Consider the following 17,673-nt stretch of genomic DNA (forward strand, 5'->3'; position numbering starts at 1 on the left):
GAGCATTTCACTAAGCCATGACATAAAAAATACTGTTATCTGTCACATTACGATTTGGTTTGGCAAAGATGTTATTTTTAATATAAATGTGCATGTGAATAAAAGAGAAGGGAGAAAGAAGCTTTGTGGTACACCTATACTAATGTTAAAAACTTCTACCTGAGATACAGGCATGAAAATATTTAACGGACAGTTCATCTGCTCTAATCAAGCAGTCTTTCCAATAAAATATCATTATGGACTGAATCAAATGTTTTAAATAGGTCTGTGAAAAGTGCAGCACAGTGTTGATGATTGCCCAAGGCTTGAATAATATTAAGTACACATAATGCAGCTGTTGTGCTACGACTTGATCTAAAGCGTGGCTGTTCTGGCTGTAATGTTTTTTAACTACTGTTTCATTACTGTTGTCATTTCTTATCAGCATGGCGAAGGCTTTATGAAATCTATTTCTCTTTCCATTTCTCTATTTTCCAGCAGAGACCATGGATAAGCCCCTGAAAGTGAGCACTGAGAGGCTTGATATATAATTCAAGGATCTCAGCTTCTTGTCAGTATTGAAGAAAAACAAATACACACACCCTCCCTTACTTCACCAGGAAGCTGTGAGTCAGAGCCTGGATACAATCAGCCGAATCTCTCGCTGTTCTGGCCTCCTCTGACTTGAAATACCAGCCGTGGTCACTTGCTGTGCCCCGGGTGGGCGACTTCAACACTGTGAAAGGGAAATAACAGGAACTCTCTGCTCCTGAAGCCTCCAGTGTGTCTCAGCCAGGGGTGCGGGGGTGTGTTGCTGTTCATACTTGTAAGTGTTGCAGGCTTACAGCATCTCTTTTTTTGCAACCTCTGGCACTAACCAACTGTTTCAACTCTGATAGTAGACAAGAATGGCTGATGCCATGGCAGAAGGGAGAAGATTGTTTTGAGTACGTATATAACGTGTTTGGATTTCACTTTCTCATGTTTCTATGCACTAACAATTGCAGTTTTTCTCTACACGGCACATTAAACCGTACTTTGACCCTGCCCAAAACAAACAAATGTGCAGGTGGCCGAGTTAAAAGGAAGGTACTGTGGTTCCTGTAAGGAATCACTGACACAGAGTCTGGAGTCTTCCATGAAAGTTCGCCTCCGCGTATCAAAGTTTCACTGGGCACGCCAGTCCAAACTTCCTTCCTGAGTCGTTTGTATGTGTTTGTGTTTCTTATAACAATAAGGACAAAGCTAATGATTAATTGTAAGGAACCCTGGAAGACCCAGCTGAGGGAGGAAAACTTCCTAGGACTAATTTTAAAACAACTAACTTGCCCTTATTAGCAGTACCTTGGAACCAAATGATTCATATGTTTCTATACATGTATCAACACATCTTACAATAATAGCTACAAAATTCCTCTTCTTCCTCTGTCATCTTCGTGACCATTGTGTCAGTCTTTGATTCTAGAAGGAAACTGCACAAACACGGTTGACGTGTCAAAATGCCAGGAATCATGGTCCTCATTACCGATCGCTTTCTTTCATTTTTTTTTTTTTTTTACCGTAATCCTTCACCTGAAGCCGAGTTTCTTTTTTATGTGGAGAATCAGAAACTTCTTCTTAGGTTTTCCACCACAGGCTCCACCATGTGTTGCTGTAGCCTACTCCGTCAGCGCGGTTCAGCTCTGGCAAACCAATTATTGATGACTGACATAAAACACATCACAACTGGTGCGCCGGCAGGGGAATGTCCTCACAAACACCAGATTTGAAAACTCTGGTATAATGCAGAATACAGACAGATTTACCAGGTGGTGAAAGGCTTAATCAGCATTGTGGAAACTCCTTTGGTAACAGCTTGAATGTTACAGACATTCATTTATATGTAAGAGTCATGCACCCCAGCTTTAATTAGAGGTTTTAGATATTAAATAAATTGCGTGTCTGTGAAATGTCTTAAAGTCAGCCAGGTTTCACTGTGAGTTATGAATGCATCCGTCTCTGTGGAATTCCAGCATTTGTGTTAAAAGATGTTTTGAGCCATCATTCGACCCTGTAGTGGGTATCAGGCTGTGCAAATTTAAGGAGCCCTCTGACTCAAACCTTGTAGCTTCTAAATGCTTTTGAATCATACAGTCATCCCAGCAGATACTCAGTGACCTGACCCAGCTTCATATCTTCACTGCATCTACTTAGGCTAACCTACATTGGCTGCCCCCCTCTGGTTTGATAGACAGCGTCGTCTGAGTGCCCGCTTAGTATTCTAGGAACCATCTCTGCTTATCAAGCGCTACCAGACTCAAAAGTAGACACTAATTAGCAACCACTCTGGTATGAGGAACTTCAAAATAGCCCCTTGACGTGTCTTGCCATAGAAACAATAAAACAGTCTGTCCAGGCATCTCTGCAGTATGACTACTGTCTGACACTTTGGGTTGTAGTTCCTGTTTACAGACTTACAGGCATTTCAGTTAGTGTCTCATTCAACTGTTGCTCTGGAATAGCAAATAGTTTCTGTATAGTCAAGACAGAAAAATGTAAGAAAATATATATAATTATGGCTCCCAACAGTGGATTTCAGCCTCCAGAGGCTTTCTGAATAGCTTCCAAACTCGACATTTGCTTCTTTTTTTTACAGCAGTGCAGATTAACAGTGGTTTCAGTCCCCTCTCTCAGTGTTACACCTACACTAACTGGACATGCCACCCTAAGCCACAGGGATAAATCATATTTCTACATGCCAGTAAAAACCAACAGGATTACCTTCTCTTTCTGTATCTCACTCTTCAAGACTGAGATCTTGATCTTCATCTCTTCGATCTCGTGCTCGGGCAGGACTTGGATACTGGGGCAAGAGTCGGAATCGTCCAGGGTTTGGAAGGTCAAGTCAGCCAGAGGGATGTACCACTTGCACTCATATTGCTGATGGCGACTGCAGATGGACAGAGTGGGAAAGAAACATCAACACAGGGATTCTAGGGGAGAATATGAAACACTATTAGTCAAAGAATCATAGAATAAATCCTTCCTCTTTTTTTGAGTCAAGTCAGACACACAAAACTATATAATCTACAGAGCAAAGGCAGTAATAACATTGACGAATTAAGAATAATCCTCAAACAATTTAAGTCTATCCAGATGGCTGGTTTCATGAAAAATACAAGCAATGCAATAACTCAGAGATCATAATTTAAGGAAGCTTTGAAGTGCCATAATTAATAGAAGTACTGTATATCTCTGATCTAATTTTAACAAAGAAACTAAATTAAACAAGTAAATTATTTAATTTTTAACCATGGTGAAAAAAACACTGCACATCATTACAATACAAAAGTAAATAAATAAATAAATATTCACATTTTAATCAGAAAAAAGGACTAATTCAACAACATCAAAATAAGTAACCATTTCAGCCTCTTCATGTGGTCACAAAGGTATGAAATGATGCTGCTACTTCCACCACGGCTCAGAAGATTGATGTGCACTGTCACTAATGAGGCTCTCATTAATATTCCTGGGTGCTTCGTGGCTACAGCTAACTCATTATCAGGGCGACACCTTCATCAGATGGAAATTTAAGCAGCTGGGTAATGAAAATCCAAACTGGAAACAAAATTCTTTCTGTTACGTCTAAAATCTTAATTTAAGAGCATCAAAAGTTTGCAATAGATTAATGCACATTCCTGATGGCTCCACACAGGATGGGTTTTCAAAAGCAAAAGGGTTTTTTTTGGATCATACCAATTAGATGTAAAATATATAGATTATAAATATATCATCAACTACATAAATGTAAAACTGCAGACAAATATGATTCCCAACCTTGGGATCCCAACCCCAGAAGGGGCCGCCAAAGCTTCATAGGGGGTTGTAACGTCTTCTTGATTTTAAAGGGTGTAAGAAAACTTCTTAAAATAATATATAATATGCCTACATTTCAGAATCTTATTCATTTCTGTGAGGAAAACTAAATGGGATTGCATTTTCTTAACGTTTAGATTATTATTCAAGTTATAAACGTAAAAACACAGGACAAGGCACAATGAAGATGTGAACACAAGCTGCTGTGTCTTCACAAAGTCATCATGCTTCATCTTGCATTAGAAAAGTACACGGATGAAACAACCAAAGAGCTAATGAAACATAGGCCAAGTGTCAGGAAGAAGACTAAAAGACTAAAAAGACTAAAATTGTCAAAGAAAATAAGCCCATTAGGTATTATGATTGTAAAAAATGAAAAATAAAAAAACAAAATACAGAATTGTATAAAATGTTCCTGAAAATATCAGAAGAACTCATCTCTGATGATTCAGAAAATAACCTGCTCAAAATTCATTTAAATCACTTGTTTTACACAAGTTTCTTGCAGTTATTCTGTTCACTTTTGGGGTTAATTGTACAGTTTATCAATTGGTTCTGTACTGTTATTTTTATGCATCGAATAAAATATGAAATACCAATAAAATATGTGACTTAGTCAGAGATCATCAGTTTACTCAATGATAGAAAAAGGGTCCAGAGCCTGGCCTGTGGAAAAATGATTAAATATTATAATATGTAGATGAAACTACAGAGGAGGGATTAACAGGAATTTATTTCCTATATGCATTTCAGCTGGGACTGTGCACCTTTTTTCAGCCACAGTAAAAATAACAAAATCACTTCTGGTATGAGTAGTTTCGACTTCCATTCAAACCTTATTTAGGAAAGATGGGCTGTTCATTTCTTTATCATCCAAGCACAGTCATCTCACATCCCCTGCAGCCATTCCTGAGCCTCTGATCTCTCACCCACCGTCCATTATCAAACCCTTTGTGCCTCAATGCTCTTTGCTCTTTTGGGAAATCTCTTTGTTTTACAAACCATCCAATCATTTTCTATGCAGTGTGCTCCTGGCACTGCTTACAGCTTATTGAGTTACATTTTAAAACACCCTTGCGCATATTGCACGCACACATATAAAAGGGTGGAGCTCTATACAATACATAACCATGTAGGATATAAATACATAATCATATCCAATCTCCTAGCCATTTTGTAACAATTGTAATGGTGGCGTACAATTAAAGAAAACAACAGAATATGTATTCATGAGATGGAACATGTGGCAGCAGAGTCAGTGTAAATATGACTAATTCCAACATGATGGAAGTGAGATAATCAGAGGATACAACAGGATTAAGGATCCTCAGCGACTTAACACAAGGTGATTGAGTTTCTGGATGGCTGCTCTGCTCAAACGGTGTGTGCATGTCTGCGTGTGTGCGTGCGTGCATGCGTGGCCTGTAGGCAGCACACTGCGATAACACTCCAGACCATGATAGTCTGATTTACAGGTCTGGTAGTTATGGCAACACTATGTGTTCCTCCAAGTGAGCAAATGACACAGACAAACAGTGGGTGAATGTCAACCAAAATAAGAGCTAATCAGGCTAACAGCGGCCGTCGTGCTGACGAAGCGAGCGACAGGCAATCCCGCAAATGTGACACTTAATCTATGGACATGTGTCACAGCCTTTGGAGGCAGCATCACACACACACAGGCTCAGACAGACGGCTTCCTGAAACACGCAACCTTCTGCTTGTGCTTTTTCTGAATAACACTTTGATCCTCACTCTTCATTCACCGTGTATATCTGCTACTCTCCTCTACTTTTCCAAATACCAGAGGCCAAACACCTGCTAGTCTTCATTTTTGTTAGTGAGGTTTGAACAAACCCTTCTGCTTAGCTGAGCCAAGAACAGACAGAGAGACAGGATCTTTTGTAAAGCGTCCGTGTCATCCTTTCTGTTCCGCTGTCGGGGGTTGACGTGCTGATGTGGGAGGAAAAATGAATGACGTGCAGACAGAAGAATAGAGAGGATAATCCTAAAATAGTTGATATTTAAAGGTGCAAGTGGATGGAGGATGAAGAGGAAAAGGTAAAGTGGACTCACCCCACAGCCGTCTTCTTCATCTTGGCACAGAGCAGCAGGTCGGTGAAGAGGAACACGTGCCGAACTTTCCTGGAGCTTTCCGACACCTCCACCAGGAAGCCATCCTTCACCAGCTGACGGGCCTGAGAGAACACCTGATGTCACTTCTTGTTGTCTCACCGACACATACACAATGCTGATGAAGTCAAACTGTCAGAGGTCAAGTTGCATTGTGGGTCACGGGCTAGTGGGTGGCAGGTTTTGACAAGGGAGAACGATGTGTGTCATATCTTGTGAGCCTGAGAATGTTACTGGAGTGCAATAAATGTTGGGGAAAGTAACTTAAAAAGTGCAGTTTGCCAAACTACTAGTTATTTCACAATGAATAGTACAGCTAAACCATTCTCAAAAAACACAGCAGGTCTGAAATGAAAGTATTAACTGATCTGAAAGTACTAAAGTCAAAGGAGGCGTATGGAGTATTACCACTGGCTGCTTTCCTACATGCAGAGATTTTTCCTCCACTCAGGGTCACTCTCTCCTTGCACCAAATGACACAGCACCTAACTTCAAAGTCAATTATCCATACATTAGCCTCTTGCTTTTGCTGTAACAACCACTGAAGAGTACAGTAGGGAAAAAAAACTAAAACAGCATCTGCTGCTATTTTATTTATTATAGTAAATAAGTGCAGTATGTGTGCTCTATCTAATTATTTGCAGGTAATTACAGTGTCATTTCTAAGCTAAACTTTCATTTATACTTTGACAAAAAGGTTACATGTCTACACATGATGATCACACACACACACACCTCTCCCTTGGGTGTGGTGACAGCGGTCCTGCGAGGGTCGATCTCCTCGTTGATGGAGGAGAGGAAGTTCTGAGATATCCGCAGAGCGTCTTGCAGCAGGGGGAAGTCCGGGTGGTCCTTAGGAGTGTGTTTCAGCAAGTCCTGCAACACATGCAGAAACACACATGGTTACAAAGAAACATACAGTTATGTTGGTGCAATAATAATAAGACAAAGTCTATTAACAATGAAGTAATTTTTACCTTATTCTGCCTATAATTAGAAATCCACTCTCATTGTTAGACACACACCATCCAAGCATAAACAGAAGTTCAGATTTAATTGTGTCTCTTTAATTAAAACATAATTGCACTGCACATACACAGGTTTCTGTCTGAATACTTCTGTGAAATCTGTGAAAATCTCATTTCCTTGTTTGCACTGAAGCTGCTCTCATCAGAGTGATGAACAGGACAGCTGACAACAGAGGCCCGGGCAGCCGTCTATCTTCCAAAAGCAACACCACCAATTTTCAGCGCTGCCTAATTTGCATGGAGGACAGGAACATGACCTTTGTAGAAACACGCACACTAGCCTTGGATGCACCGGACAGCTTGTTGTTCTGACAGCTTTATGCAAACGTGTTCATGCAAAACACTCCTGGAACACAACTACACACACTTCCAGGCATCTCTGCCGGCTTGATTGGCAGTTTCCAGTTAATTATTACTCATCCAAGGAGGTGCGCTTATTTAGGCAGCGAGGACAGTGTGATAAACACCAAAAAACAGTCTTTGACTTTTCAGCACTCAGGCTGCTGTGTGGAGGAGCTAACCAAGAATTAAAATGTGAAAGAGGCAAAAGTTTACTTCTAAGGGTGGATCAGACCAGACACAGTTTATTGTGACGAGGTCAAAAGCTAAAAAAGTTGAAAACCACTGTTTAATCTAAGACTGTAAAAAATGGAAGGTTAGGAAAAATTTAAAACACATGGTTTTCAGTTCATCAAATGTAATAATTTCAGTTTTCCTAACTTCGGTACATGAGAAGATATAAGTAGTAATGTCAACTTTGACAAACTTGAGGTAGCACTGTGAGTGAACTTTTTTACCGAAGCTGACACAACATATCAGCCATCAGATGAATGAACTCAAAAAAGCTTTGTAGGCAGTTGCTTCACTTTAGGTTTTCTCTACTTTTATTTTATTTACAGTAGGCTTATAGTGTGTTTTTATGCAAATTCTTAATCTGAAAAGTAGCTATTATTGTTAAATAAATGTAGTAGAGTAAAATGTAGAATATGTCATTAGAAATGTAGTGGAGTAGAAGTATAAAGGAACATGAAAAGCAATGTATAAGTTAATCAAAACTATACTTAAGTATAATACACAAGTAAATGTACTTAGTTACATTCCACCACTGGATTTATTTGACCTTTTCTTGGGATGTCTGTCTCAGAGATTTCTGTCTCCACTCAAATACAACACAAGTGAATGCAGATTCTAATTTAGAAAAGTGAGCGACAAGAGTCAGTGTCCTGTTTTTCCCCTCTAAACTGGGTGAAATGATCCTTAAAATCATGTTAACTGCAAGCTGCGTACTTACATGAAGGACCAGGGTGCTTCTGGTAACACGGTCAATTGGCTTGTAGAGGAGAGCTGTAGGGAGAGAGGAGGGCTCTGAGTCAGTGTCGTTTATACACAACAAGTCTACACACACACACACACACACACACACACACACACACACACACACACACACACACACACACACACACACACACACACACACACACACACACACACACACACACACACACAGAGGAGGTCACAGTTCTACTGATCGAACAAGGGCAAACACTCCCACTCGGCTCACGCTGAGTTAAACACAGCACCTATAGTCAGACTGATGATACAATTCTTGGGTTGGCGTCATCCAGCTTAAAGACAACAAACATCCAAACTGTAAGAGTGTGTTAGAGCTACATGCAGCTGATCCTGACCTGTGTGGAGGGGAACAGGTAATAGTTTATGTGGAGATCAACAGAGCATCATATTATTGTATTTTTTAAAAAAAAACAAAGCTGGCAATATGTGTATTGTTTGATAGCTTGAAGGTGGGGGAATGCAGCAGTTTGTTACTGCACAATGAAGGGATGGACATACACACAAGTCCTTAGGCAGGCTGCTTAACATGCAGTCCATCTCCAGGGTTGATGCTGCTGCAGCCTCCTATTGGTCCTCAAACAGTTTGCTTCCACTGCATATATCAGCTGCTACTAGGTAAACTACAGCCTGCCTGCTCACACTGGACTTTAAAGGAACAGTTCACACCAAAATCAGAAATACAGGTTTTACCTGTACCTTACCTGTACCTCTTACCTGTAGAGCTATTTATCCATCTAGTTTTGGTTTTGCAAAGTTTTTTTTATTTGGAAACTACTGTCTTTCTGTGGAAGAATCTACTAGAGCTTGTGGCTGTGACGATAACCATATTATTGCAATACTGCGGTGCCTGCCACAGAGCTGAGCTCATTACCATCATCGCCGCAAATATAATTTTTTCTCATGTTGAGGCATGGATCTATTCATATATCTGTGCTGTCACAAGCAAGTCAGGAACACAGGCTCTGATTGGTTGACAGTCTTAGCTCAAGGCACCTTGGGATTACCAGTGGATGGCTAACAAGATGCTAACAACAACAACGGCAGACATCTGTACTGCTGATATCTTCAAACTCAGCAACTCACACCAAAACAAACTAGAAAAATCACTACAGGCCAGAGGAAAAATATGCATTTTTGATGTTGGAGTGAACTGTCCCTTTAAGAGAAACCCAGATAAAAACATAAATACCACAAATGAATGCATGTATATATAAAAAGATAGACACGTGCCCAAACGTCATCGCTCCTGTCTCTAAAATCATAGTTGAAACTTGTGCCACCACCACACTTGGCTGGTTTCCCCGTGGGATGGCTTTGCAGCTGAGGTAGTGTGAACAGCAGCAGGTCTGACATACATGACAGCTCGAGGTGAGAAACTCCCACAGATAGGACAGAGGGGAAGATCAGAAAGAAAATGGAAAAGGAAACCATACAGGGGAGATAGGCGGCAGGAAAGATGGCAGATGTAAGGACCCCCGGGGAGTGACGAATCAGAAGCAAACACACATATAGAAGTATAAAAAGAGACGCGAGGGCGGGAGAGAGGCTGAGGGAGGGGACTTCTATTCTGCTTCTAAAGTCATGTAATGAAATGCCAAAAACGTCTCAAGGTCTCAAAATAATAATGCCACGAGTGTCATGATGCACTGTAAAAAAAAAAAAAAAAAAAAAAAAAGAAAAAAGTATAATACTGTTGCTCTGTACATGTACTCAAAAAGAAAAATCATATTCAGTAAAACAACCTACATCCAGAAATCTGGAAACCAGCTGAGAACGTTCCACTCAGTGATTGAACAAAGTTCTATTTATTATAGTTAAAGACTGACTGTAGAACTCAACATTTAATTTAAATACCAAGACCAACCAGTAACCTTAGCTACAAACATTAGCTACACAAACCATCTGCTAACTTTAGCTAGACAGAAAGCCACTACTATGGCCGTTGCTGCTGCTGTTGCTACTTAAAAATATTTTGGGACTGTAGGTGATGATGCTGGTCACCAGGATTGTGTGTGGGTAAAAACAGAAGGCTCAAAATATTTGTATGTTAGTGCACCTTAAGTTGGAGTGTAAAGTGTGAATAGTATTAACAAAGTATGTATAAAAGCACAAATAATTACTGCTTTTAATCTGCATTTTTGCATAACAAAGGAAGGAATAGCTGAACAAACGATTATTAAATCTGTCAACAAACATAAAACATTATATTAGGCTAAACAATTTTAACATATTTGGTAGTGAGGTAATGCAAAAGTAATCCAAAGTAATCAAGCTATATTACTCTAATATTGTGATACTTACTGACTAGTAATCACAAGTAACCAAATTAACCATTGCATACTAAAGGGTATGCAATAAAAACAAACCATATTCACAAGGGCAAAGAAATCTGGAAAGCAGATGACAATGTTCCACTCAATGATTAAGCTAATTTCCATTTATTATAGTGAAAGACTGACTTTTAAACCAAAGGGAAGAAAAACAAGCCAAGTGAAACAGAGAGAAATGATGTGCCTTCAGTATGCAGGGCAAGTCGTCTCCGTTCCCACAGAGAGGTAGAAACACTGCTACACTTCCCCTGCAATGTTACACTTATCTGTTTAAACCATTGAACACTGCTCCCTTCAACTGTATAGTAGTACGGGCATGTTAAACCTCTCTTCTTCTGCGTCTCTGTACTCTCACTTTTAAGGTTCGATTCTCCTTTCTTCTCGCCTCCTCCTTCAACTAAAAGAAATGAAAAGAGCGGGAGCAGAAACCTACAGGGAGCATGTTCAGATCTACTGATAAGGCTTGTCATATTAAACTTTACATACTCTTATATGCTCAAATATACATACACGAATGCACATACGCACACACACACATACACACGGCTACTGTATAAGACCAAAGAGAATGTTCTAGAGGGCCTTGCTGATGCTCTTTGAAGTTTCTCCACCCTCTGGTCATTAATACCGCGGCCTCCATCAATGGTCCTGGCTCACTGAGCCAACACAGCTACCTCCGGGAGGATTAACCAGAGGACCTGCGCTGACTACAAGGGCTGTGAGCACCTCTAATTATGTATGTGTGTGTGCAGGTTTGTATTCACCTCAAGTTCGGCTACTTAAGGGAAGTTAGGGTGACTTCAGGTTACTTTGGATACAACAGACTTTTTTCACAGCAGCCATTTTGTACTAAACACAGGCGTTGCCAACTAATTCAGGTTCTGCTCCATTCTGGTCAAACAAAGTCAGCTGAGCATGTTGGCTCAATGGACAGAATTTATTTAATTAGTACCACTGGTAACATGTATTCCAACTATTTCATAGCGGTATGGCTACTGTGAAAAAGGTCTATTCAAGTATGAGATGCTAGTACTTGAACTAGACCTTGAAAATAAACAATATATTAAGTGTGAAGAGTTTAAAGTATAGCCTACTTCTTTTGTTTTAAACATTTGTTGCACATCCTGCCCAGTGTTGGAATCCTTCTGGATGAAATGCAGCCAAACTTTAGACCGTTACGCTTGGAATTTTAACCGTGTTTAGAGTTTCTACCAGCTAATGGTAGGTTTACATTGCCTGCTGACAGACCCATGTAGTGAGAGTGGTGCTGTTATGTTAACAAACATGAGTTTTGTGCTGAACATACGTTCTCCTATATACTTTGATTCTGAGGGTGAGACAAGGTGTTTGCAATCTGCAAGCTCACCACTAGATGCCACTAAATCCTACACACAAACACAAGATAACACTGATCTGAACATGTATTGAGACCTACTCTGTCAGCAGTACTAATGCAGGGTAAAAGTGATGATTTTTGGAGTATCCCATCTGGAATCTGGACAAAGAAGCAAAGTCCAAAGTCCAGACAAGGGTCATGACAAGGGAGGATGAGAGGACACAAAGAAAGAGGTGGATTATTGGAAGCCGATGACCTGTCACAGCGAGATGCCTCTGATCCGTCCCGTTCTCAAGGTCGCATTAACGACTTGGCCAAGGGACAGATAGTTCATCTTTTGCTAACGAGGGGATAGACCATGTGGGTGAAGTCTTTGAACAGGCACAACACACACGCTGCACGGGCCTCTACAGCTAGGACACAGGGACTGCCAGCTTTCAGCCCTCAGTGTTTGGCAAGACGTTTAGCTACCGATGCCAGGCAAGAGCGTGACGGAGGACGTGGAGGACAGAACAAGAGCGATACGAGAGGGGGAAATAAAGAAGGCAGAATGACAGATAGGGAGAGGGCAAATGAGGATTAAGGAACAGAGAGAAGATGGTAGCGGTGCGGAGCAAGAGTCTCCATTTACATGTAAAACAGGGTGTCAGATGCTTGTTTGATTTAGCACTTGTGTTGCTATTTGCATCCATTCATTAAGAGGTGGTAGGCAGATGATAGAGTGGGCTTTACTATATTTGAAGAAGCCTGACAACTTGACTTATTTCAATGAAGAAAACACACAAAAGCACACATCGGCCCATTTGGCTGGGGTCCAGTTAAATCATATGGAACAGACAGTACAGGGAAGAAAGGCAGGTAGGAAGAAAGCACAATAAAAGAAATATGGAGGGAAAAGAAAGAGGAAGCGCTGGTTTCATTGATGAGCTAAAGAAATCCCTCGACTACCTCACCAGGTAATTAAGGAACTGCAATTCAAAAAGTAATCAAAGCAGCTGCCCAGGGTGCTGACGAACACTGATTTGTTGAGGGAATATGAAACTAGCTTCATGCTACTTAACTACCACAGTAACCAATGGTACAGCAAACAAATCAGACAGTAGTTCAGTATAACGATAATATAGTCTCCAGGGTTCAACATAAATCTTTTTTTTTTCACTTGTCCGTTTGGACAAAGTCAAATTTTATTCGCCCTATACAAATTGGCTTATTTATTAGACCACAGTTAAAAGTGCAATATGTAAGAATTGCCATCAAACCACGGCAACTCTGATGAGTTTAATCTTGTTTCTTGTTTGAATGAAGTCTGTTTTACGATGTTTTAACAAGACTTTCTTTCTTAATCATTTTGTAAGTTTATTTTATTTGTTAGACTACAAAAGTTAAGAGAGCTTGTGGAACGTAGGGAACTCTTTCCTTGCACACATCTCCCAGGTGAAACTACTGGAGGGAGGTCTGATGCCATTGGACTTTTGCCTCTTGAAGTAGTTCTATTACAAGACAGATGGGGCTGGGGCTAGCTGGTTAGCATGCTAACTTAAGTAGATATCCTTGCAACACAAGACATGGTCACCTTTAACATAACATCAAAACTGTTATTTTTTGACATTCTGTTGATAATTTTAGTTCATTTTGAATTCTTACATATTGCAACTTAGTTGTCATGTTTAAAGGCAGCATATGCAATATTTTCCTAAAAACAATTTAAAGGCTTAGGAATACCTTTCAATCCACTCAAACCACTCGTAGTGTGTGGTCATGGCTGTATCTGCAGAGACTCTGCTCTCTGCCTGTATTCCCTTATTTTGTTAATATTCTGTTGTATTTGACATCCTGAAAGACTCAACAACCAACTATCTTTCTTGTGCATTTAAGAAAAGCTCAAACAAATCTTACTGACACTACCTTTAATATAGGGCCAAAATCTCCTAAAATAGAGAAAAATGTCCATCCCAGTTTTTCAGTGTCTGATGATGTCTTTAGATGTAGATTTGTCTGTCCAAAAACCATGGATATTCAGTGCATAGAGAAATGCAGGAAATCTCCATATTCAAGATGCTGAAAATAGTATTTTCTGCTATTTCTGCATGAAAAATTACTTTAATCGTTAATCAATAATCAATCAATACCACTTGCCTGGTCAGTTTGCAAGATTCACTTGCCCAACATGGCATTTTACTCACCCCGGGCAAGCAGGCAATCCTTATTGTTGAGACGAGAAACGAGAAATGTGATTATAACAACCCGCATGTTTGGATTCCTCCTCATTTACGATGCATTAATTAACATACACTTCACAGGTACGTGCTAGTGTAAATTGACATACAAATGAACACTCCCCCACCCTCTCTCAGCCTGACAAAGACACACCATTTGCTCATCATGCTTGCTTGGACAGCTCACAGCAACATTTCATTCTTCTCCCTGCACCTGCAAGAGCTCTACCCCATGGTTTAGTTGAGCCAAATCCCTAAAAAAAACAGCTGAAGTTTGCGAGACACTGGCAAAGTAAAGGGACGTACGAGCTCCCTAATACACACAAACACACTCACTCACATACAGATCAGATTTGTTCCGATCCTCTGGTGATAAGAATTCTCTATGAGGAGCAGTCTGGGGGCCAGCAGTCCTTATACAGACAAAGCGTGCCCTGTGTTTAAACAAATACACTGACAAAAACGCTGCTGTCCTCCTGTAAATTATTCTGTAAGTTCAAAGACATGGATTTGCAGGCTGTCAGTCTCGGTGAGCTGCATTTTCCTGACGATTATCACACAGCAAGCAGACAAAAGGTCCAACGCTTCAAGAGAAACTAATTTTATCACCTCAGTGCGTGGGCTACAGCACCATAAATGTACAGAAAAGGGAAGATTCCATTTAAAGCAGACATTATAGCCGACTATTTGTGCATCATGAGCATCAGTTCATAAAGCTCCAATTTAGAGATGCAGGTATCCTGAATCAATCTGACGGCTTACTGATAACTGTCCCAACTTCACAGCAAAGACGGTATACTGTACTAACAATCTACTGCAGAATCAACAATGCTGACATCCTGGCCCACAGAAAAATATCGGGAAAAAAAAGAAAAACAATACTCAAAGTTGCCCAAATCAAACGGCGGCGGCTCGTATCATGCAGTCGTTACCGTATGTGCAGTTACAACACAGTCTGAGGACCAGCAGCACCTCCATATCCCTCATCTCCTCTCCTCACTGTGTTCTCCTGCTCACTGCCTCACTTCTCAGCCAGAGACAGACAGAGAGAAACAGAGGGTAAGAGAGAGAGAGAGAGCGCAAGAGAGTGTGTGTGTGTGTGTGTGTGTGTGTGTGTGTGTGTGTGTGTGTGTGTGTGTGTGTGAGAGAGAGAGTGCTCACACATGCACCAGTTTGCCTCCCAAAGCCCGCCACTGCATACACAAGTAGAAGGGGCAGTACTGGAGTCTTAAAGCAGCAAGCCAGCCGAGACAGAAGTACACGGATGCGCACGAAGAGACATACAAAGGGAAGGACGTATACACACACAAAGGCACATATTCGCACACACAAAGACACACTTACCCTCCATCGAAACAGTTGTGGTGCAATCTTTGGAGTCTTTAGGACCTTTCACTTTGAGGTTCTGAAAGAGACGGAGACAGAGGAGTGGAATGATCAATTTAATTAATTATACACACACTGCCACGCTTTCGTCCACACACACACACACGCACGCACACACACACGCACGCACAGACGCACGCACACACGCACAGACACACACACACACAAAGCTCTCTACTTGCTTGGTGGAGGCTGATAGCATAAATGAAGAAGTATAGGGTCACTGCAGCAGACTGAGACAGCTGAATGAGGCTGGACAGTGCAACCTTCACAAGTTTACCTCACAGTATATTCTATTTACAACCACTGACACACCTCTACAGCATGATATCAACATTATTTATATATGGTATGAATAATATTAATTAAGTTTTTCATTAAAACTCATGTTTCAGTTGTGCACTCTGCTGTACACTGTACTTGTGTAATGACAGGCAGGGCGTTGTTCTAAACCACAATGACAGAGGAGATAAGAACAGATTATATAACTATATATATGTTTACATTAAAAGTGAAATATGTAATATATTTACTGCAGTAGATTATAAAAAGACCACAATATATAATTAGAGATCAAAGAAACATGCTGAGCTGAAATACTCCCGGCGTTACAGCGTCACAGCCAGCATGTTTTCCATTTGAAATTTCTATTCCAGGCCCAAAAAAACTGTTTTTCTTTGCATGTTTCACATTTATTTGAGTTAAAATGAATTCAGAATGTTTGCCAAATTAGTTTGTATCTGTTTATGAGTCATAAGAAACCATCAATAATCTTTTTGAGGGAGTAGCTGTTCACAACGGTTAAATTGCAAAGTATGCTAATGGAGTCTGACAGGCAGGCAGTCACTGAACTCAAAGTCTAGAGTGTGTATTTTCAGAGCAGTTGGCTTTTGTTTTCAGGATAACAGACTGAACTTTACAACTGACAGTAATAAACAGCTAACTGCAGTGTAGGACTCTTACATTATAGGGATTCAACATATTTAACATATCATTTATGGCTCCAGTTCACTATTTAGACTGGAGTATTCATTTTTGAACACTAGAGTCTTCCCTGTTTAATGTAATTGTTTTTATGCAAAAATTTTACAATGCTTGCTTCATGCATGCTGACCAGTGGATGACAAAATAGTGCTTTCAAATTCACTGTTATGATTGCTGTTATTATTATTATTACTGTTACTGTTAATTTAATGTTTTGTTTATTTGCCCTCTTTTCTTCCTTTTTCGTAGTGATGTTCAGCACTTTATTTCTTATTACCTTACTTAATAACACCTTTGTGCCTACTATATTATTTAATTTCCCAATGACTTCATTGTCACAAGCACAATTGTCATGGTCATCAAAATGAGCCTTGAATGCACAAATTTAAAATGTTATTGCTTAATAGAAAATGGTGCTTTCACACCTGTAGTTTGGTTCATTTAGTTGGGAAAAATGATACAAGAGGAGCAAACATAAAGTTATACAGACTGACAGGTAACTTGTTGATTGGACAGTTTTGTAATCCTGGATCATCAGGATCAAATTCCGGTGACGACAGAAGATTATGTAGCACTTTAACACTTTTGATGTGTATATTGATCTACTACTAAGAACTCATGAGGAAATAATTAGGAGCATTATTAGTATTGTAAAACTGCAAATCGACCGCGTATTATAAATAATGACTGACAAGTATGGAGGCGTCTTACACAGTAATGATTCAGGGCTTATTATTGTGGGATCACTGTCACACACTTGGTTAATTGACTTAATGAAATGACAACTGAGTACAAGGAGTAGGCTACAAGCACAGAGGATTTAACATCTTTTGACCTAGTGTGTTGATTAATTAGGGAATATTATAGCACTGACATACATGCATGTTACTAAATGATTTGCATAAAGGATTATACAGATCATTTATATGATGGCCTCCTGAACAGATTCCCCATTCAGCAGACGATTGGATGTATTAGCAGTTTAGCTTTTGAAATGTTGTTAAAATCACATATCTGCAGTCATAAAATCCTGTGGTTGGTTCGTCTGCTTTCATACCAAAAACAAACCA

General features: G+C 40.0%; 1 protein-coding gene across 4 annotated transcripts in view; it reads right to left on the reverse strand.

Moving 5' to 3' along the window:
- Window positions 1-17,673, reverse strand: part of abr (ABR activator of RhoGEF and GTPase) — a 186,086-nt gene that overhangs the window by 70,537 nt on the left and 97,876 nt on the right. For all 4 annotated transcript variants that reach the window (XM_084730804.1, XM_084730805.1, XM_084730808.1 and 1 more), the window contains exons 6-10: window positions 15,578-15,638; window positions 8,290-8,342; window positions 6,706-6,846; window positions 5,914-6,035; window positions 2,740-2,908 (exon numbers count right to left, since the gene is read on the reverse strand). In XM_084730804.1, coding sequence (XP_084586930.1) covers window positions 2,740-2,908; window positions 5,914-6,035; window positions 6,706-6,846; window positions 8,290-8,342; window positions 15,578-15,638 — 546 coding nt within the window. The remainder of the gene's footprint in view (window positions 1-2,739; window positions 2,909-5,913; window positions 6,036-6,705; window positions 6,847-8,289; window positions 8,343-15,577; window positions 15,639-17,673) is intronic.

The sequence above is a fragment of the Lutjanus erythropterus genome, chromosome 11 (genome assembly GCF_056507025.1).
Source record: "Lutjanus erythropterus isolate fLutEry1 chromosome 11, fLutEry1.hap2, whole genome shotgun sequence".
Lineage (NCBI taxonomy): Eukaryota > Metazoa > Chordata > Actinopteri > Lutjaniformes > Lutjanidae > Lutjanus > Lutjanus erythropterus.